This window comes from Diplotaxodon limnothrissa, linkage group LG10, assembly GCF_057381915.1.
Source record: "Diplotaxodon limnothrissa isolate DT_005_m linkage group LG10, D_limnothrissa_male_GT1.1, whole genome shotgun sequence".
In the NCBI taxonomy this organism is placed as follows: Eukaryota; Metazoa; Chordata; class Actinopteri; order Cichliformes; family Cichlidae; genus Diplotaxodon; species Diplotaxodon limnothrissa.
The window spans coordinates 20,824,359-20,848,438 of record NC_140605.1 but is presented as its reverse complement, the minus strand read 5'-3'; the positions used below and the strand labels follow the sequence as shown (position 1 = coordinate 20,848,438).

Here is a 24,080-nt window from a genome sequence, read left to right as displayed (position 1 = left end):
AAGGGAGGCCCCGGTCAGTGTCTCAGGAAAGCACTGTGAATCCAACCACAGATGACCTCGACCCCGGCCTCTGCTTGCCGCCTTTTATTGAAAACAGTTACAGTACACACAAGCACCACCCACTGTAAAACACCCCTATGGTTCTAAAAGATAAGGTACTATGTGTGTATGTGTGTGCACGTGTAAGCACGTGTGTGTATGTGTGTGTGAGTATGCATGTACGGGAATGTGTGTGTGTGTGTGTGTGTATGCATGTATGTGCTAGCATCTGTATGTGTGTGTGTGTAAGTGCACGTGAATGTGTGCGTTTGTGTGACCTCCTGCTCACCAAAAGGGTCATAAAGGCAAGAAGTTTACTAAACAAGAAAACAGAACCCTCACATAGGATGTGTCCTTATAATAAAAGACTATAGCCTCCCCCACCATTCAACAGGCCGGGGGTCAGATACATAGGAATGTCTTTGATCATACAGTTTGAACCGAGACTTACACATTTAAGTACAATAATGGCAACATTTAACAATTTGACTCCAACAACAATAAAACACAGACAAGCAACATGGGAGAATATCCCAGTGTGCACAGCTGGATCTGGGACCGCTACAATCTTCAATCACGCCTCCAGCTGATTCGCTGTCCCCATCGGATGGGAGGTAAGCATGGGAGGAGGCGTTGGATTCAGGGGAGGGACGGTGATAGTGTTTATCAGTATCAATGTGTTATGATATTTTGATACCACGGTTAGCATTTACAGAAGATTGTTTTATACAGGAAAACTGTTACTCAATAAGGTCCATCTACTAGTTGTTTTTCTCTTTCTCTCTGACCCAAGAATTAAGGTGTAAGACTCACAGGCTGGTACCCCAAGGTCGAAAACACCACAGAGACGAGACCACTTCCTTACTCCCATCCTCCCTTCCTTATCTCTTAGAAAAAGGCTCGTTAAAGGCCAGGTGGTTTGTTTCAGAATTCACTAATGAAAGAACTCTGTATTCTGTGTATTTTGCTGGGATGATCATAAATTGTAGCTGAGCTGATAAACTACACACAGGATACTTCTTTGCTCACAAGGCAGGAAGACGTTTCCTTATTTGGTCTGTACTGGTTTGAACTGAGAACTTGCTGACACACGAACCTTTTTTTCCTCTATATAAACTGCTGTGTATCAAATAAACCTTTGAGTCGATTGGGAAGGCAACCTAAAGCAGTCTCTGTTTTCTTGTTCTCCCAAGCTGCTCCCGAGCTCGTACTAACACGCTGAATGGCATACCTGAGTGTTACTTTAAATAATTAGGAATCTTATAAGGAAAGGACAAAACTCTGCTTATCGCTCACGCCACGGAGGAAACCCGGGACGGCAATTTCCTTCAATTTTGGTGTCAGAAGTGGGATGACTGACAGAAGGTAAATATGCGTCTTTCATATTTATATAGAGACCGTATTATACCTCTCTCAGTGATCGATCCATAAAGAAACGGGATATGCTGACGAAGTTTCACTTAGTGATCCAGAGAGATACACTGACGACTTCCTCAGTCCCCGAATAAAGTAGATTAACCCTTGTGTGGTGTTGGTGGACACAGGAAGTTGCCTGTTGTCTTGAATATTTTAATTTTGTTAAAAAATAATAATAATAATTAATTGTTTAATTAAACGTACGTTAAAAAGTGAGAAGTTGCTCACTCAGAAAAAGTGACACAGGAAGTTGCCTGTTGTCTTAAATACTTCTCGTTAAGTGAGAAGTTGCTCACCAAAGAGTGACACAGGAAGTTGCCTGTTATCTTGAAACGTACGTTAAAAAGTGAGAAGTTGCTCACTCACAGAAAGTAAATAATTAAATTTAATTTTGTTAAAAAAAAAAAAAAAAAACGAAAGAAAACTGAAAACGGGTCTCACAGACCCGATTACCATACAAGGGTTAAAAGCAGTAAATTAAAAGCAGAAAGACACAGGAAGTTGCCTGTTGTTTTACGAGAAGTTGCTCGTTAAGCGAGAAGTTGCTCGCTAAGTGAGAGTTGCTCACGCAAACAAAAATTGCTAGCAATAAATTTAAAGTAACCTCAGCTGTGCCGCAGCGAAAATACTAACATAAATCCTCCTAGCGTGTAAACCCCTCTGGAAATCACTGAACATGGGTCAGAATTATTCAAAGACCACAGACAGGTCCGATAAAAAAATCAAAATTACCTGTAAAACCAAAAAAAAAAATTAATTAAATTTAAAGTCTCAAATAACGGCTCAGTATAACTCCCATTTCCGGTTACGTGTAACCTACGTCCGCGAATCGGTGAAGACGTCCATGATCACGTATCCAGAACATGCGGGAGTGCTTATGTGACTGACTTTGTTTACAACTTACGGACTGTGAGTACAATGCATTCTAATCTCTTTTCGGAGCCTTATCCCGAACGATTATCGCCAGAAAACAGGTCAGTAGAAATGTTGAATATCATTTGTGATAAGAAAAGTAGTCTGCTTAAAAAGTCCTGTAGAAAATATGATAGAATGCCGCGACGTGATGCATCAAATGTTACCGCTATGGACAAAAGGACCGGAACCAGGCGTAGATGCTTTAACATCAAATAAAACTAGTGCAGGCTCTAGCAAAGAACATAAACCTACCGCAGGAAAAGCTAGTCTTGCATGCTCAGCCATTCAGCCCACAGCCCCGCCGCCTTACGAAGATGAGACCGAATTAATAGTTGCTGCAGCAGCTGCACGCAAACAATGTCAGCATTCTGATCCAACCAGCTCAAAAGAAAGCGACGAAAAATCTGAATCACATGCAACGGATCTTAGCCATCTCTTTAAACAGGATCAGGAAAAACAATATATACGCCGCGAGGAAGAATTAGCAGAACATAGAAAAAGAGAAAAACTTTTGAAAGAAGAATGTGAGGAACTTATGAAAAACAATTTAGACGACTATGAAGAAAAACTTTTGCATCAGGCAGTGTCCACAATAGACACCCACATGAAACGCCACGATATCGTAGCTAGAGGTTTAGAGGTAGCTAAAGAAATACCTGTTACCCGAACTTTAATAAAGACTTATCTAAAAGGAAAAAAGGAAAAACAAAGCCGGAATGACAAAGGTCCTCACGCCAACACTCGCGGTAGTAAACAAACAGACCCAAAGCATGATAAAGCATCCACAACTGCAGAGTTTTTGTGGGTAAATAATGACAAAATCACCAATTTCTTTAAGAATCTAAAGAAATTCCTGCTAACAATGTCCAGAGACAAAATTGACTTAAATGCAGTAACTATGTGTAAACAGAAGCCTGATGAATCTATCCTAGTATTCATAAAACGCTTTATGCACTGTTGGACAAGCTAGAGGTGCAAATTTAGCTCAGTTTTCCAGCAGCCGCAGACACCCAGAGCAAAAATGAATTTGTGTATTTAATTTAACACAAAGTGTGAAATGTTTGCTGACACTGATAACAGCTTATGTTTTCTCTGCCCTATGTACCGACATGATGGAGAAGGAACATCCTCTGTGTCAGCTGGACCCTCAGCAGAGAATGAACTCAACATCCTTTTTGTCCGGTACTCTATGTCACACACTGTGCCAAAAAAACGTGTACAGACGCCACTAACAGGTAATCCCATGACTGGGAGCCACACTTTTGTTTCTCTCACACTTTTCAACAACATGATAACTGCTCACACAAGTGAAGGTCAAACAGTGATTTTGTCACATAACTCAGACATAGGTTATGACATAACTACACCATGTCGTCACATAGATCTAACCTAACCTATCCACTGTACTATTTCTGCAGTTACATTGCCAGCTGAATACCAGAATATGACATTGTGGTCTAAAAGTGAGAATGATATAGGATTTATTGACTGTACACTTTATCACGTACACCTATTAAAACACAACAAGCCAGTATATGTCAAGCAACATCCCATTTCTGCCGAAAAAAACCGCAGCCCTAGATGTCATGATAGGAGATTTATTGACTACAGGGGTAATAAAGCCCACGCTCCTGTCAATCCTGTGCCAAAGCCTAACAAACCTGGCGTATGGCGTTTCATACAAGACTTAAGGCAAATTAATGCAGTCAACATTCCTCTGCCACCTCTCGTTTCAGATGTTCACAGCATATTGACATGCATTGCATACACACTTTACCGTGGTGGATTTATGCTCCGCTCCTTTTTCTCAGTAAGACACACAGCCGTTATTTGCATTCACACATAGAAATAAGCAGTACACTTGGACTCGTTTGCCCCAAGGCATGATAGACAGCTCTGCTGCTTTCTCAATGGTGCTTCACTCCTCCAGGGCTGCACCCTGATCCACATGTGGATGACCTCCTCCTCTGTGCTCCGAGTGAAAAACTATGTCAAACTGCTACACACATGCTTCTCCAGCACCTCCAAAAGACTGGCCACAAAGCATCTGCAAAGAAAATGCAGTACTGTCAGACTTCTGTTCAATATTTGGGATTCACACTGTCTCACGGAAAACGTTCCATGACTGCAGACAGGGTCAAAGCTGTGACCTCCGTCCCTCGTCCCACTACACAGAAGGACATGTTGTCCTTCCTGGGCATGGTGAACTATTGCAGACAGTGGATACCAGACTGTTCTTTTCATGACCACATTCTGCGTGACTGTTGTAAAAAAGACAAGCCTCCTAGAATACTGTGGTCCACAGAAATGACTGCCTCTTTCAATGCATTACAGGGAGTGCTGACCTCCGCCACTCAAAGGTGCTGCCTGAATTGTTCAGGAATGCCGGCCTGCCTGAGGGCAGTAGCAGCTTGCTCTATCATGATAAGGGACTGCGAGAAGCTCACACTCTCACATGACACTATTCTACACACCAATCACCAGGTCACGACCATTCTAGCAAACATAACTACACAACATATGCAAATCTCACTATAAAAGCGAGCAGCACACCCAATTCGCCAGCACATTTATTGATCCTATGCTGTGTTCTTCTGACCGACAGGATGGCTCAGACAGGCTTGACGATCATGACTGCATGACACGTATACAGGAATCCACAGCACCACGTCCAGATTTAGAGCAAACACCTATCCCAGACTCAGCCACGGTTTATGTGGACGGGTCCTGTTCAAGGCCGAATGACAACTCATTTCTTTGTGGCTATTCAGTGGTAACAGTGCCTGACATCATACTAGAGGCTCACTCATTACCATTTCACTCAGCACAAAAAGCAGAGCTCATGGCTTTAATACGCGCCTGTGAGCTACATTTGGATAAGCATGTGACGATTTACACAGACAGCCGCTATGCATTTGGCGTTGTGCATGACTTTGGCACATTGTGGAGACAGAGAGGATTTAGATCTGCTGATGGAAAATGAATTGCTAAATTCTGATTTTGTTCTAAGACTTTTTCAGGCTATACAGCTACCATCGGCCGTTGCAGTTGTAAAAACGAAAGGACACAGTACAGCTGACACAGACGAAGCAACAGGTAATGCTCTAGCAGACGTGACAGCCAAGGCTTCAGCTGCATCACAGCTCCCACCTCCGCAGGAAGTATTATCTGTGCCCCTACAGCTGTCACTTGTTAAACTCCCAGACTATTTAGACACAAATGTTGATTTAAAATTCATACAAGAGCAGGCCTCTGCATGTGATTACACCTATTGGGAGAATAATGACTGTACCTTAGATGACAGAGATGGCTTATACAAAATCTTAAGGGTTTGATTGCCCTCCCATATTCCCTGATGCCAGTCCTTGCCCGACATTTTCACTGTGTGAGTCATGTCGGACAAAGAGGGGTAATAGGGGCAATAAAATCAAGATTTGTAATTGAGAAAACATCACATGCAGTAAAAAGCATATTAGCAACCTGTTTAACATGTGCACGAACTAATGTAGGAAAATCAAAAGCAAAACATCAGCATTTACCACAACCAGATTTTCCATTTCATACATTACAAATTGATTTTACACACATGCCAGCGCAAGGAAGCATCAAGTACTTACTGGTAATAGTGGATCAATTTAGTAAATGAGTAGAAGCTTATCCAACATCAAAAGAAACTGCAGAAGTAGTCTGTCAAAAGTTGAGCAATGAAATAATACCCAGATTCGGAATACCTCACCAGATTAACAGTGATAGAGGATCTTCATTCACATTAGAAGTAATTCAAAAGTGTGCTAAAACTTTAATGACCTGGGTCAAATTACTTACTCAAGTCCTGTGTGAGATTAGAATGACTCCATCTGCAGTAACCAAATTATTTCCATTTGAAATAAGACTAGTTCCAGCACCATGGTCAGCTTCCAGAGGGGCACCGCTAGTAGAAGGTGATGTATATTGCATTGTCCACTGATGTTCACAACCTGGTAGAAAAACTGAATAATAACTATCAGAAAGTTTGTCTCTCTCAGCCTTTCCCCTCCACAGTTCCACCAGTGGAGACAAGGAGATGCATGTTGGAGAAGCCACTAAAACCAAGGACTCTCTGGGAGGCCGCGCGTGTTCCAGCCCCAGACTGTACTGGCAGTGACGAAGAACCAGCATCCTTACGGACGGACAACCTCAGTGGATTCATGCCAGCAGGGTTAAGACCAGCCCAATCGGACCATCTCAGGCGTCGGATCAAGCAGACGACATCTCCGGCGAGCCAGCGCCCGGAACTAGAGCAAATAAACACACACGGGTAGATGACATCTCCGGCGAGCCAGCGCCAGGATCCAATGTACATACACACACAATCACTGATTAACACACAACGCCTGAAAGAACAACAACAAGGTACTCAAACATCCAGCAGGAACAGAAAGCCAAAAGTACCACATGATGTCTAACCTGATAAAGCCAGACTCATTCCATCCTGATAATGGAGAAAATGAAATGCCCATTGTCATCATACGACGCTTATTCAATGTCTCTCGAACCTGGGACCAGGCCAGGAGACGACTGAAGAACTGTTTTTCTTATATATTTAGGTTATTTATCATATCTATCGCATTAACCTTAGGATTTCTCTTTGCTATTTTGTATTGTAAACTGCAACCATGTTCACATTTCTGCAGGTTATATTTTGCTGACTATACCTCATGCTCTATTTTGCAAGACACCTACTTAATGCACTCCTCACGTTCCCTAAAATCAGTAAATAGCAACATAGACGCCACTAATAAACCATTTTATGCACCCTCTAGAGCAGGAGCTAACGCCTGGTATGAAAATGCCAGAACAGCCGCTCGTGATTTAGGAAACAGTAACTGTTATGTCTGTTCAAAGGCTAATCCAGAACAGGTAATAGTAGGATACCCCATATCCGGTTTCCCCCTCACTGAGGGACTAGAGGAAATCGGCGGAGATAATGCTCTCTTTAAAGACGCTTTACAGTTGACTCTGAGCCCTCTCGACTGCCTACTTAGACACACACACACACCAACTAACCCTGAGACTCCATTAGGCGAATTATTGAAGTTATCTAATGACACCGCAGGGACCTGCGCCCCAATGAAACGCCCTAAGAATAGGTTAAAACCCTCACTGCCCTTAGGACAGATCCCTCTCCATTTTAATACTAGTATGATATGTCTGCGCAGACTAAAGTTAACTGGCCCAGACACACACATAGATTATACAAAGGATAACTATACATTCTTCTCTGACTCCCCAGGTGCACGCTGTAATGAGACATGGCTAGCTGTCTCTGTGGCTGAAGTTGTATCATATCTGGAGGAACACACACACAGTTCAAGTTCGAGCAGAGACTCGATCATTGTTCCCCCAGACGGTGTCTTAAATGATACTGACTGGGGGGAGTTAGTTAAATCACACATGGTCACGCGCCTGACCAGACCAATCCCACATGCTTATTGGTTGTGCAATAATACCCTTAGATTAGCTTTACCTGTTAATTGGACCGGTACCTGTGGTCTAGTAACCGTTGATGAATGCTGTACTTTCATTCCCAATAACACCGCCCCTAACGGTTCATTCACACAAGCTATGAATAAACTTGAAGCATTGCAGATAGAACTAATTGCCAATACAGGCCACGGTCAGTGGCTACATAAGTGGCTACAGGACACGTTTGGGAGATGGAAGGAACTAATTGTAGCCTTTGTAACCGTTGCAGCATGTTTTTGATGATTATTGTCTGTTGTGTGGTACCCTGTGTACGTTCAATGATGACCCGTATAGCTACTAGTACAGCTACTTCAATGTATTTGCAATTGGCACAAATTGACCCAGATTATGTGTCAGATGTCATCGATGATGATCCTGATGTATGTATTGAGCATTAGATTGTGAATTACTCGATTGTTCAAGAAGAGGATGACGTTTTCTTCTCTTTCTTTTCTTCTTTTTAAAATTTTGATATTAAGCTTCCTCAAAGGACTAGTTACATTTATGATTTGTTTCACATTTATGATTTGTCTTTATATTATGTTATTACATTCTGTCTTTATACTATGTTATCATTTCATGATAAAAGGGGAGAACTGTTATGATATTTTGATACCACGGTTAGCATTTACAGAAGATTGTTTTATACAGGAAAACTGTTACTCAATAAGGTCCATCTACTAGTTGTTTTTCTCTTTCTCTCTGACCCAAGAATTAAGGTGTAAGACTCACAGGCTGGTACCCCAAGGTCGAAAACACCACAGAGACGAGACCACTTCCTTACTCCCATCCTCCCTTCCTTATCTCTTAGAAAAAGGCTCGTTAAAGGCCAGGTGGTTTGTTTCAGAATTCACTAATGAAAGAACTCTGTATTCTGTGTATTTTGCTGGGATGATCATAAATTGTAGCTGAGCTGATAAACTACACACAGGATACTTCTTTGCTCACAAGGCAGGAAGACGTTTCCTTATTTGGTCTGTACTGGTTTGAACTGAGAACTTGCTGACACACGAACCTTTTTTTCCTCTATATAAACTGCTGTGTATCAAATAAACCTTTGAGTCGATTGGGAAGGCAACCTAAAGCAGTCTCTGTTTTCTTGTTCTCCCAAGCTGCTCCCGAGCTCGTACTAACACGCTGAATGGCATACCTGAGTGTTACTTTAAATAATTAGGAATCTTATAAGGAAAGGACAAAACTCTGCTTATCGCTCACGCCACGGAGGAAACCCGGGACGGCAATTTCCTTCACAATGTACATGTTCCGTGTGTGTGTGTGTGTGTGTGTGTTTCCCGTGTTCAGCTGAGAGAAAGTGTCACCACGCCCGATTAAGCAAAGGTCAACAGTCTCCAGTGGACCCAGGTGGCCTTGAAGGAGGGACAAAGAGTTCTCACAACAGTCCTGTTTAATAAATGTAATTTCATTTACAGTGGAATTTGTAGTGGAATTTCTTGTACAGCACACTTTTTTCTGTATTATCCATTTACAGTAGTAGTGCAATTTATGGTACTTTTATTGTTACTTTTACTATTTACAGTGTTACTGTAATATATTCTGCAGCACTTCTACTGTGACCTCTGTAATTTTCTGTATGGTAGGGGAGACCGGGGATAGTTGTACCATTTCTGACATTTCTGTCTGTAGCTTGGAGCTCTTTTAAAGTTGTGGATCCAAAATGTAATGCAAAGGATTTACATGTCTCTGTTATTAAATAGTACAGCTATTTTCTGTGCAACACAATTACTAATTGTATGGTATGGTCTCAAACACAAAAAGTGAAATGTTACAATTAACCCCATGGTCTGGGTTAGGAATTACACCTGTGTTAACCTGGTGTAATTCGACATATTGTGGCTGTCAATTTTGTTCGGTTTATTAGTTTTATTTTTCTGTATCAGTAGCCAGTGCAGATATTGTCTTTCACCCTTTTTTTTAATATGTAAGTTGTTGCAGACAGTGATAGTCTCTAAACTGAGCACTTCCTAACTACATTCATACACTTGATATACAAACTGGAGGAGCCAGGGATCAAACCACTAACCTTCCAATCAGTAGGTGACCTGCTCTACCTTCTGAGCTACAGCCACCCGGTAGTAAACATGAGTGAACCCTCACTAGGTTGTGGATAAAGTGTACACTCACAAACCTGTCAAACCTGCATTTGAAACGTTGGCTACCATAGCAGTATAGTATTGCAACATGGCATTCGGGTCTTCTAACTAAAATAGGAACATAAATAGTGCCATCATTGGCGGTCCTGACCCACATCTGGTTGACATACACCCTGCCATGACACCAGTCAGTTAGAAGTGCCGGCTTGATGCCGGATCGGGGCCAGACCCGTTTTCTATGAGCCTGGGCCACATAAACCAAACCATAATCGGGCCAGATGTGGCATGCCATCACATAGTGCTATCATTGCCAGGCCTGGCCCATATGTGGATGACACACACTTACTAGGGGTGCAACGATACTCGTATCGATATTGAACCGTTCGATACAGTGCTTTCGGTTCGGTACGCATATGTATCGAACAATACAAAATTTTTAATTTATTTTATCAACTTTTCTTCTGACGATGCTGTCTGTGTTGAGCGCTCAGTGGATCTGCGCTCGACAGTGCAGCCTAGGTGGAGTAGTCGAACGCAGATTCACTGAGCGCAGGGCAAGCTAGCGAGACAGAAGTTAAGCTCTCCTTGCAACATGGCAAATTGAACCTCCCCCGCCCTAATTCAGATGTGGCGTTTGGAACTATTTTGGTTTTCATGTGACGTATGACCCTGAAGGTAAGCGCGTCATGGACTAAAGTAAAACAGTATGTTGGATGTGCCATGCAATGCTCAATTACATTGGTGGGAACTAGTGTGTTAGCACAGTTAGCTCGTTAACGTGTTGGCCGTCCAGCCCCATGCACGGGGCGATCCGCGGTAGCTCGTTAACGGAGATTTGCCGTGTTGTGGCGTTAACGTCATTTCAACGAGATTAGCGCTGACAGCACTAGTGGAAACACAACGAATATGACTGCACATTTACTCCAACATCATCCTAGTGCAAAGACAAGTGGAAGCAGACAAAAACAACAAGCACGCATGCTACAAACTTTACCCGAGTCATTTAGACAGCCGTTAGCACAGGATTCTCCTTATGGGGACCTGATATGTTTAATATGCTGCTGAGAATATAGCCCAGAAGAAGCGTATAGTATAGCTTTTATTTTGGAAAGAGCCATTTCTCTGTAATAAACTCTCTTTTCCAAAGATGAGTGATTCCTCAATCAGATATATATATATATATTTTATTACTTTGTTGTTTCAGCAACATTAAATTTAAACACTGTACTTTTGAGTTAAAATATATATTTATAATTTTAATAAATGACAAATTAAAAAGGCATGAACATTTTTTTGTATCGAAAAAATATCGAACCGTGACACCAAAGTATCGAACCGAACCGTGAATTTTGTGTATCGTTGCACCCCTAGCACTTACCATACCAGAAGTCAGCCAGCACTGCTGGCTTGACACCAGATCTGAGCCAGACCTGTCTGCTATGTGGGTAGGCACTCTCCACCTGCTAGTAAAGTAAGACCTAGAAAACCAGTCTGTCACATCTTCATACCCAGTATCCCTCCTAACCTCTGTCTCCCTCTGTTTCAGAGACCCATGTTTGAGTTCCGCACCCCACACACATTTCCCTCGTGTACTGTCTTTCTCTTGTGTACTTCAAATCCTAGTAAAGATTGATTCCAGCTGTCTGCATCCAAATCTGCGTTTTGGGTTCACATGTACTTACTCTTCCACAGGTCCGCCTTGACAACAATACCAATGAACCAAAAAACTAAAACAGTACAAATGTACATGAAACAGCAGGGCATCCCACGGAGCGGCAGCTGCTTTAGTATCTAAAAAGTAACAAATTGCATTTATTAGATTGCCAATTAAATTCAAAGCCAAATGCAAAGGAAAGGGCGGCTGATACATACGAGGCCCAATGAAATACTCCACTTAGACAGGAGAGGAGGCTTCCCAACCCAGCAACAACAGGTGACACATCATGCCAGCAATTTCTACCGTGCAAATGGCTCAAGTCAAAGATTAGGTCCAAAACGAATAACACATCAAACAGTTAAATACATACTTCTTCTGTTGTATTATGCTTGCCCGGGGAGGAGTAGTAAACCTTGCACCCCAGCACAAACAGGAGATGCCACAAGCAAGAATCCTCTAAGTGCACAAACAAGTTGTATTAAGCAGACAGGTCATAGGTCAGCAGATTCAAAATGGCCATGATCACTCATTGACAGCAGGTTTAAATCATCCGGCTACATTAATAAAACCTTTCCCCCATGAAAGAGAGAATGCTCTTCCTGTGCAAACGGGGTGAGTGAAATGCACAACGCTGAACTGTTGCTGCATTTTCTGTAGTTAAATTTCATGTATAGTCCACCTGGTTAGTACAACCACATGTGTCAGTTCAGTTAAGTAGCAGTTTTAATGTCCACAGAAAACTAGCACAGTGGGTATATAAGTATTATATGTTAGTAGTTGTGTAGTTGTCTACATCCTCTGAGTGCTCGATGTTTCTGGTGATAATGGTGGGTATTGGAAATTTGATCTATTTTCAAACAATAAGAAAGCATGTACATTTACAGTATTTTTTGGCTACCAAGCAAGTAAAGCAGACTTGTAACCAGTGTCTAATACATGTAGGCTACAAGAAATCAACAATGTGAAGTTAAAATATAATTTAAAAAAAAAACGTGCAGAATTTAAGTTTTTTTAAATAATTAATAGAGAGACTATGCTGTGTGTGCAGTAAACATGAGCATTGGTCAGTTATAAAGGTATGTGCAATGTGTGTGTAAAATGTAATACATTGGTTTAGCACTATTGTCCCACTTGGTTTCCTTAGAAATTTCCCGACAGGTCTTGAGTCTTGGGTTGTTGTCATTATGTTTTCTTGTGCTGACCTTTATGCTTTGATTTATTCTATTTGCTCAAATTTTTGTTGTCATTGTGCAGACTCTTCTTCTTCTTATCATTGTTATTGTTGATTTAAAAATCAACAATAACAATGATTTTTAAGAAAGATTTTTAAGATTTTTAAGTTGCCTTTCTGACTGTCTGCAAGTGCAACTGGATTTTCTCTCTGTGTTTGAGTTGAACAGTCTAGTTTAGAAAATATTATATATTTATAAGTGTAAATTGTAGATTTATCTGTCAGTGTTAATTACATTTAACTCATTCACTGCCATTGACGTCTATAGCCGTCAATTGCAGTGAATGAGTCAATGGGTTTAACTCATTCACTGCCAATGGCTGGCAGTGAATGAGTTAATTACTTATTTAATTAAACAATATTTTTGTTTGAAGGAAATCTCGGTCCCCGGTTTCTCCGTGGATCGGGTTTCCTCCGAGGCGTGGGCACCTATAAGCAGAGTTTTGTATAAGATTCAAAATTATTCAAAGTAACACTCAGGTATGCCGTTCAGCTGGGTTAGTTACGACGTCGGGAGCAGTTAGGAGAACAAAATGATACAGAGACTGTTCAGGTTGCTTTCCCAAAATCAACTCAAAGGTTTATTCATCAGACAACAGTTTATATAGAGGAAAAAGGTTCGTGTGTCAGCAGATTCTCAGTTCAAACCGGTACAGACCAAATAAGGAAACGTCTTCCTGCCTTGTGAGCAGAGAAGTATCCTTTGTATAGTTTATCAGTTCAGCTACAATTTATGATCATCCCAGCAAAATACACTCCTAGACATAGAATACAGAGTTCTTTCATTAGTGAATTCTGAAACAAACCACCTGGCCTTTAACAAGCTCTTTTCTAGGAGATAAAGAAGGGAGGATGGGAGTAAGGGAGTGATCTCTGTGGTGTTTTCAACCTTGAGGTACCATCCTGTGATTCTTACACATTAATTCTTGGGTCACAGAGAAAGAGAAAAACAACTAGTAAATGGGCCTTATTGAGTAACAGTTTTCCTGTATAATATCACTATAAAACAATATCCTGTAAATGCTACCATGGTATCAAAATATCACAACGTTGTTCAAGTGGAAATCTAAAATGGATGTTATAAATACATATTAACAAATGTACTTAAAAATAAAAAACAAATCTGTGCTGTATTTGTTAATATTTGTTTTCTTCAGGTCTTCTTCTGTCTTTTTTAAAACAGAAAATATGTCCCAAACTAAAATATTTTTTCAGAGTCTTTATTTAGGCTTTTGACATTAAAACAGAGACAGTGATGTAAAAGATTAGCAACACATGATCTCTCATGATTAGAAATATAAATTTTAATTTGACCAAAATTGTATTGATATGCAATAAAGCAATAAAAGTAAAAAAACAACAACAACAACAACAACTCAAAAGAAAAGTATTCAAAGAGTAAAAGAAAATCACATTATCATCAATATGGAAGCAGTTTATAAGAAATATATTGAAATAGTTATCAGGCTTAGACTTAAACCACTGCATACACATTCTATAGGAATATTACACACACAGCGTAATAATTTCACACGGGAGGGGGGGGGGGGGGGGGGGGGGGATAAAGAAAGAACTTAAGTTACACATTCATATTGATAACATTTCTTCTTACTTTCATTAAATTTCAGGCTCTATTATTGTCATCACTGAAGGGAAAAACAGAAGTTCATAAAAGAAATGTTTTATGAAAACACTGGAAACAAACATTACTCTTGTTTTCAATGGGCTGGGGGGAAAAAAGCAAGCCTTACATAGCTGTGATAATGAATGCCTTTCTTTCAGTATGACAGTATCATTCCTGTCGGTACAGGAGCAGGCCTCCTGCCAGGACCAGAAGCCCAGTGGTGAACCAGCCAATGTAGAGTGAGGCTCCCAGCTGTATGCTGACACCACTGTCATAGGACTCACGAATGGTGATGTTGGCCATCCAGCAGACAGGTATGAGCACCAAGAAACCTGCAATGATGAAGACAACTCCAGAAGCAAAGCCCACTTTGCGTTTTTGCCCATCATCCAACATTAAGTTAATGCGCTTGTTCCCGGCCACACCAAGCAGGATTCCAAAGATCCCACTGAGGATTGCGATAATGACGAGTGCTCTGGTAGCTTTCATGGCGTCTTCTACCAGTGGTGGAAAAACCTCATATCCAACGCATTCCATCTTGCCTGTGGTGTATATTTTACAGACTTTCCATAAACCATACCAAGTCCCATAAATGTCATCACGGTACACAGAAGTTCTGAGGACTTTCCAGGCAGGGAGACCACAGATCATGATGGTCCCCAATACACCGATGATGGCTAAAGCCAAACCCAAAATCTGTCTTCTACCAGCATCCATAATGAAGCTCTTTTGATCTCTTCAAAACAGGAAGTTGGTGTGTGCTTCAGAGCTGCAGTAATGTATCTGTTCAGTAAGTGCTCAGCAGGCATCTTAAATACTCAGCGCAAATGGGTTGTGGCTTTCTCACTCACTTGGGGGTGTGTCCATATGAAGCCTGTGTTGATGCCCCTTATCATTATTATTAAGAGCAGCAAAAATTAAGAAAAAAGCTAAAATAGAAGATAAAATAGAATAGTATACTATACAAAATACAGGGTGGGCTATTTATATGGATACACCGTAATAAAATGGGAATGGTTGGTGATATTAAAGTCCTGTTTGTGGCACATTAGTATATGTGAGGGGGCAAACTCCTCAAGATGGGTGATGACCATGGTGGCCATTTAGAAGTCGGCCATCTTGGATACAACTTTTGTTTTTTCAATAGGAAGAAGGTCGTTGTGACACATCAAACTTATTGGTAATGTCACAAGAAAAACAAAAACAAACAAACTCACACTCTTTGTATGTATTTCTACTGTCATATTGCAAAATAGGAAGTTAGAACAAGTTATTTTTCCATTTTATTAGTTCCTCATATTTACTTACACTAACAATGTGAACATTGTTTCTCAATCACCATCATCCCTAACTTATTCCAGTGCTGAAATACCGCAGGTGTGGTGACACATTCCATTATGGGAATGGCCACCACTTAAGCTCTCTTCAAGAGCGATTCCAGCTGTGCAGCTTCCAGCTGGACTTTTTCCATCAATTTAGCACTTTTGCAAGTTTACACGGTTGACTATGATGTCATCATTTAACAGTTCTCCAGGTCACAAAATAGGCTTGAATGATCCCTTCCACGATTGTGTGTGTGTGTGTGTGTGTGTGTGTGTGTGTGTGTGTGTGTGTGTGTGTGTGTGTGTTTCTTCTGTTCAGTTTTATTGCTTTTTCAGCTATAGCCTTCATGGACGATACAGTCAGAGGTCTGTTTCTTCACTTTGTCAGTGAAGCCTTTATTGTTTTATGTGTATCTTGAGATTTGTAGCCTTGGTACACATCTCTCCTGACTTTATTTGCTAAACTGTTTTGTTTATTTTCAAGCACCATTAGTGTAACAGTGGTGGCTTGTCGACCAAGCATGAAATGGAACAGATGGTTACAGAGGTAACACTAGTTCTATGAATGAAGATCAATGACCCTGTTGGTGTGGTCACTCAACAGGCTGGTGTGGTCAAGGTGAAAAAAAACTGAAAATGATCCCATGGTGGCACAGCTGTATATATGCTATATTAACAGGAGAGTGGTTAATTTGGTATTTTATTTCTCCTAAACAGCTCACACTAGGACAGGCTGACTCATACTGTGTCATTTCGTGCTTCATTTAAAAGAAAACCCCCACAGTAACCTCTGGAGTCATTGCTCTCTTCCTGATTTCCTTTTTGTGTATGTTTGGAACGATTAACATTTCAGATCATCTAAAATATTAAAATATTAGAGAAACATAACAAAAATAAACACAAAATGCAGTTTCTAATTTAAGATGTTCATTATTTTGGCCCACATCTTTGCAGTATTCTTGTATTTCAGCCACACTGGAGAGAGAACCAGCTAATTGTAACTGACGTCCAAATACTTTTTGAAACATATGACACATACTTTTTTTTTCAAATGCAGCTTTTCATATATATATATTTTTTTTTAAAGAAAGAAAAGTAAAGAAAAGAAAAGATCTGCCTATTGCTATGTGGGTAACTAATATCACAGGTCTGTCTGTGTTGGATCTTTTTCTCCATATGTTTATCTTCGGCTTCTGTCACCTATATTTTCTCCCCATTAGGTTACAGCTGAACAATTAGTTTTAAAAATCAAATGTTCAATTAGGATTCCAGCTTCATGTAACAAAGGTTCAAGTTGAGCAAAAGAAAAGATGTCTGTGAAGGTTCTCAGTCATCTAGGTCATCGTACTCTAAGGAGCTTGGAAAGAAAAGCGTCTGGACTTCTTGTCATGATCCTGGGTTGGTGACAAAGTGTTGAGTTTCTTGTGTCTCAGAGTTTTTTTATTATGATCTTAGTTCTCTTTGTTGCCCCAGTTTTCTATAGTCTAGTGTCTTAGTTTGGCTTTCTTGTATTCAGTTTAGTTTTCCGAGTTTTCAGTAGCTGCCCTCTGTGTCTCTTTGTTGTTGTTGTTCTCTGTGTTTCTTAGTTGCTCTGTCTCCCCTAGTCAAGTCTGCGTCTGTGCTACTTCCTGTTTTACTTTGAAGGTCTGTGTCTCATGTGAGTGCATCCTACTTTGCTTCCTTGTCTCATCAGTTCTGATTTCCCTCATGCTGTGTGTGATTCTCCGTGTGTCTCCTGGTGTACATTATAATTCGTTTTTCCCAGTGTAGTTTTGTATTGTTTGTGATCTGTTTTCCAGCAATAAAGCTGTGTTTTTGTTTTTGTCCCCGTGAGTTTGCATTTGGGTCCAATTCCTGCCTGCACATAGCCGGATCATGACACTTCTTTAAATTGCTTGAAGACGTTTCACCTCTCATGCGAGAAGCTTCTTCAGTTCTAAGGTCAAATGGTGGGGAGTCCCAGATTTAAAGGGTTAAAACATGTTGAAAACACAACAGCCTTAATAAACACAGGGTAGTTTAAACCTGGAAGCAGAGTTCATAGATCATCACTTAAAGACGAGATTGGTTTTCCTACACTAATAGATAGAAGTTGTCATAAGATGGAAAGATGAGACACCGCCCACCCACACTCATTGGATTATCATGTAACAGAGTTTCTATATTTAAAATAACTGAAATCAACTTTGAAGGAAAAAAAGCGGCAACGTTTATTCCCTGTTTTGTTTTCCTTAAGTTTTGTATTCTCATAGGTTTGGGTTCTTGTTTGTTTGTTGTTGTCATGAGCTGGCTTTGTACCAGCCAGACTGATACAGGACTCTGGAGACAAAACGTGAATTTTACACAGCTTTATTGCAGGGACTTGTGAACTTGAGAATAAAATACAAACTAAGAAGTACTATAGCTAGGATAGGGATCAGGATGCACACAGCATTAAAGGTAAGACAACAATGTGACAAAGAACAGAGGGAAACTGAGGACTTACATACACATGAGGTAATCAGGGAGATGGAGCACACCAAATTTGATTAACGAGACAGGGGAGCAAAACTGAACATACATGCGTGAAACAGGGGGCTAACAAAATAAAAGAGGAAGTAACACACACACTCTAAAACTTGACACTGGGATTGGGGACAAACAGACATGGAGACATGGCAGACTGATGAGACAAAAGGATGAAACGCAACAAAAAGAATATGGGAACAGGAAATGAAAAAACACAGGGACCAGGAGTACAGGTGTATTAACCTGACAAGGAATGAGAAGACAAGACAGGGAATGCAGAAAGCCATGGAGAGAGAAAAAAAACAGATGACGACAAACGGGGACAATCAACCAGGAAACGGACCCAGAAAGATGGATAACAACAGAAGTAGAATGTAAAAAATACTGGCTCAAGGAACCATGACAGTTGTTCTGGGTACAGGACTCTGGTAGACAACATTTGTGTCTATGGCAAGGAAAACAACCTCATCCTCAATACAGATATGACCAAGGAATTAATATTGGACATCAGGAAGAACCCCCCTCCCCTGCAGCCTCTTATCATCAAAGGGACGGTGTAGAGGGCCAATAGCCACAGATTCCTGGGACTGCAGGTTACATCAGACCTGAGCTGAACTTTCAACCAGAGATGGGCAGTAACACGTTACTGTAATCCAATTACTTTTTTCAAGTAACAAGTAATGTAAGGGATAACTATTGCAAAAGATGTAATTAGATTACTATTACTTTCCCATAAGCGCGCTGCATTACTGCGTTACTAAACTGTCGTGATTTTGTTTGTTGCTGTGCTCTCAACACCACAGCAACAGTGAAAAAAAAGCCCAGGAAAGACTTCTAATTAAATCTGCTCCTTACTATGTAAAATAAAACAGGACAGTGGGGTAAATTTTCGACCATCTCACACTTCTGTTTAATCAGTTTTCTGTCTGACATTTTTTCAGCTGTGTGAAAACTATAACTTTAATCTCAGCCAAACCGATTTACTCAGGAACAAATAAAACACTGAGAAAAGCCAAACAATAACATTTGTAAGTTATCTCAGTGACGTATATATCATGTTTAACTTGAGTAGCGAAAGACCACGGAGGGTTTGGAAACGATGTGCCGGGAGTTCACTGCTAGCTATGGAGCTGGTGGGTAACGGATGTCTCAGAAAACGCTGGAGCACTTTTGTAAATATGTGATATCTTGATAAACCGAGCTGATATTTGAAGTTTACACGGCATTCTCGCCTGAAAATATCTTAAAAGTTTATTTTGTGACCCAGAAAGAGTAATAAAAGTAATATTAAAACTAAGTAGATGCTGCCATTGTTGGAAACTGGAATTGGCTGAGCCTCGCTATGAATTCTGGGATATGGTGGGTCACGAAGGATACACCCGACCCATCCTTCAAATCTGGGGAAAAGAAGGACGCATTTGTCAGCTGTATTTGGAGGAGTCTTCGAATTTAGACAGCCTTTGTCGCGTCACTGTGATGTAATCAGCCTACAAATGCGGCCTCAGGAGGATGCAGCCTATGAATTTGGACACCCCCTTTGTTTCAGTCGGCTGCTTGAACCACCACCGTCTCACCCAGGGCTACAGAGGACTCATACACAGCATCCTCAGCACAGGCATTACTGTCTGGTATGGGAACACCACACAAGCAGAGAGGAAGGCTCTGCAAAAAGTCATAACGTCTGTGGAGAGGATCATAGGAACAAAACTTCCTTCCATGGGCTCTCTGTAAACACAACACTGCCGAAAAAGAGCAGAGAGAATTATTAGGGACCCACACCATCCAGCTCACCCTCTGCTCAGACACAAATATACAAACATATAATCTGAGACACAACAGAGTGGACACAACAAGGTTTTTCAACAGCTTCTTCCTCGCAACTGTCAGACCGATGGCAAAACCAAAAACCACTGAAATCTTAAAATAACACAGCACTACCTCACCTCATTTTGAATGTATGAATGTACAATGGAATTAATCACTGATTGATGTGCAATATACTCACTGAAACAGATTTGTGAAAATGTGCAATATTATGTGTGCAATACTAGGAAGTATATTGCCACCCTCTCTGTACAGTGTTTTTGTATATAGTAAATATTATGATTGCTCCATTCTTTGCTTTATTTCTATTTTGTTGTTGTTTTTTAAGTTGCTTTCTTTTTACTTTGTAAAAAATGTAACTTGACCTGGAGAGCTCTGCACAAGAATTCAAATGTGCATGGACTGTTGGTCCCATGCTCAATGTAACAGGGCGGCCCTTAGCGGCTGGAAATACAGTGAGAAAGACCAAGGCAAGTGTAGTGGAACAAAGTATTTATTTGCTATATGGCTCTCCTTAAAACAATTAACTTGTCGAGCTTCTTCACAGCACAAAAATCCCTCCTCTAATGACAACTGGCAGCCTTAAATATGTTCAGCTGTCACAGACTAAACCATTATTCCACTCTCAGGTAAATTTTTAATCCCAACCTTCCACCACAGTATACAATATATCAATAAGAATAAATAAATACATAAATACATTTTCACATTTACATATTAATAAATACTTCACACTTTAATGTTACACCAAACCCAATATTATAAAAACCCAGAAACCCAAGCACAAAAAGATTCACCACACTCTCTTTACCAATGGTCTCTCCCGGAACCTTTAAATGGTGTCTGGACCCCCGGGGAAACATTTGCCCAAACACCTTGAAGAGGACACAGGCAAGAAAGGTGAGTAATCATTAACTTACAAACACTTATTTGCACCACTTTTATCCCTAGATTTCACACACACATTTGCATTAGTTTTCCTTATTGGTAAACCTTAATCACAATCTCAATCACCATTCTTCTCTCCTGACAGACAACCACCACATTCCTTGATGAGGAGCAGCTGTGCAGGATCTGAAACAAGGCCACCAACTGATTTTAAAATTCCCAATAAATAGTCAATAAATATTTAAACTTCTTGTGTGCAAATCCATGCTTAAAGTGCAATGCTAAATAAAGTGCTTGATAAGGTGCTTTTAATAAAGTGAAAGGTGTGCTCTAAAGTGCTATACAGACAATACAATATAAATAAATGCAGTAAGGGAGTCCTCTTCCTTACACTCAAATAGCAAATGAATCTTGAAAATTCAAAATAGGACAGGAAGTGAATTGAAAGAGGAATTGGTTGGGCAGGTCACGCAGAGACACAGACAGAAGTTAACACAAAAGCCACATTTCAGTGAAACTGGTTCTTACATGGGAAATTGTTTCTCCTCATTTTCCACCGGCTTCTCAGATAGATTCTGTATGCACACATCAGTCACATGCAACACACACATAGAGAGACCACTCAACTCACACATGTATAAAGATATGAGACAAATCAGATTCCTCTTTAATCAAATACAGCATTTATTCAGAACAATCAGATTAACAATATAACAACAAAACAGACCCTTGGTAGTAGCAATGTATAATATCAATATGGTTTAAATCCAGAGCAATAATCTTCTACATTCTGCCTTGTTTTTCTGCTATACCAACCAAGAGCACTCAGTATGGAATATAACCATCTGGAAAATGCACATATATTCTGTAGAATAGATCAACAGTTTCATTATGACTGCTGGTGTAAGACAGCCTTGGTCATTGTCAGCTTTCTGGGGAGCATCATCATCTGTGCTACACTATCCATTAAAAAAAGAAGCCAAAAGTACACAGACAAAAACTTACATCAGTAAATGCGGCTTTTCAACATGACTAATTTCTTCTTTGAAATGTTTTTTTTAATAGTGGGTACAACTATGACAACCTGACAACGACTCAGGGTATGGACACACATAGAATCATCTTCAAAACAACCCAATCGACAAGAAAAGGCCAAAACAGATTAAAGATTGTTCTAAGCCTGTTTAAAAGGCTTGATCTCGTGGTGCACTTGCGATGGTTGGTTTGTGTGGATATTTTAAACAAGTGTTTCTGTAAAGTATGTGTGCTGCCACAATGAAACTGGAGCAATAAGAACCATAAGATACTGTGGCTCATATCACTCCACTTCCACCCTAAATACGTTCTGCATGCACATGTTATTTTCATGCATTGCATACAGAAGCAATCAGGTTAGTTTTTTTTCAATTTCTATTTAAAAAAAGCGCCCTCTGCTGCATGTGTACAAAAACAAAGTCTGAAATTTGGTTAAAATAGGCAGAAGTGTTTATCTTTTTGGTTTAAAACACAGACTACTGTAAGAGCACGGGTGAATTTTTGGTTCCACAGGAGCAGACCAGAGAAAGTTCAATCAATCTGCCTATGTTTAAGCCAGAGCCTTTGGATAAGTCAGAGTTGTGTCAGTGGCAATTTTTTTTACCTTCTTACCATTTAAAAATGCATCTCAAACTTATGTGTGGCTATATCTCTATAGCGAGGCTAGTGTATATTGATAACTTTTAGAACTATTGCGAGAAAAAAAAGTGAACGGAAATGACATGACTCTTTCATTCAACAGCTCTGGTTTAAGCAAGTGCATGTGTAGAGAAATCAGGATTACCGTGGCAACAGGTCAATAAAGAGCAGACTCTTTTTAAATCCGGAGGACTGAGGACTAAATGAAAACGTGTCAGTCCTGACCATCAAATTTATATTATAAGAAAACAGAGAATTGTCATATTAATTTTTAATTTCATTTGAAAGCCTGATGCTTAACATTGTCCACCCCAGCTGTGAAACTCAGAAACCAGTCTTACTTGTTATCATCTATTGTCCACCTGGGCCTTACACAGAGTTTCTGTCTGATTTCTCAGACTTTATATCTAATTTAGTTCTGAGCTCAGATAAAATAATTATTGTGGGTGATTTTAACATCCATGTAGATGCTAAAAATGACAGCCTCAACATGGCATTTAATCTGTTATTAGACTCAATTGGTTTCTCTCAAAATGTAAAAGAACCCACCCACCACTTTAATCACACTCTAGATCTTGTTTTAACATATGGCATAGAAACTGAACATTTAACAGTGTTTCCTGAAAACCCTCTCCTGTCTGATCATTTCCTGATAACATTTACATTTACAATAATTGATTACACAGCGGTGGAGAGTAGACTTTATCAAAGTAGATGTCTTTCTGAAAGCGCTGTAACTAAGTTTAAGAATATAATCCTCCCACTGTTATCATCTTCAATGCCCTGTACCAACATAGAGCAGAGCAGCTATCTGAACGCTACCCCAACAGAGGTCGATTATCTTGTTAATAATTTCACCTCCTCACTGCATACGACTCTGGATACTGTAGCTCCTGTGAAAACTAAGGTCTCTAATCAGAAGTACCTGACTCCGTGGTATAATTCTCAAACACGTACCCTAAAGCAGATGACTCGTAAGCTGGAGAGGAAATGGCGTGTCACAAATTTAGAGGATCATCATTTAGTCTGGAGAAATAGTTTGCTGCTTTATAAGAAAGCCCTCCGCAAAGCCAGAACATCTTACTATTCATCACTGATTGAAGAAAATAAGAACAACCCCAGGTTTCTGTTCAGCACTGTAGCCAGGCTGACAAAAAGTCAGAGCTCTTTTGAGCCAACCATCCCTTTAACGTTAACTAGTAATGACTTCATGAACTTCTTCACAAATAAAATTTTTATCATTAGAGAAAAAATTACCAGTAATCATCCCACAGATGTAATATTATCTACAGCTACTCTTAGTACCATTGATGTTAAGTTAGACTCTTTTTCTCTAATTGATCTTTCTGAGTTAACTTCAATAATT

At 40.1% G+C, this 24,080-nt stretch overlaps 1 protein-coding gene across 1 annotated transcript; it reads right to left on the bottom strand.

Moving 5' to 3' along the window:
- Positions 1 to 14,666: 14,666 nt before the first annotated feature.
- LOC146624361 (claudin-4-like) lies at positions 14,667 to 15,215 on the bottom strand. The gene has a single exon (XM_085364569.1). It carries the CDS (start codon positions 15,213 to 15,215, stop codon positions 14,667 to 14,669), a length of 549 nt encoding a protein of 182 aa, XP_085220695.1.
- Positions 15,216 to 24,080: the final 8,865 nt, after the last annotated feature.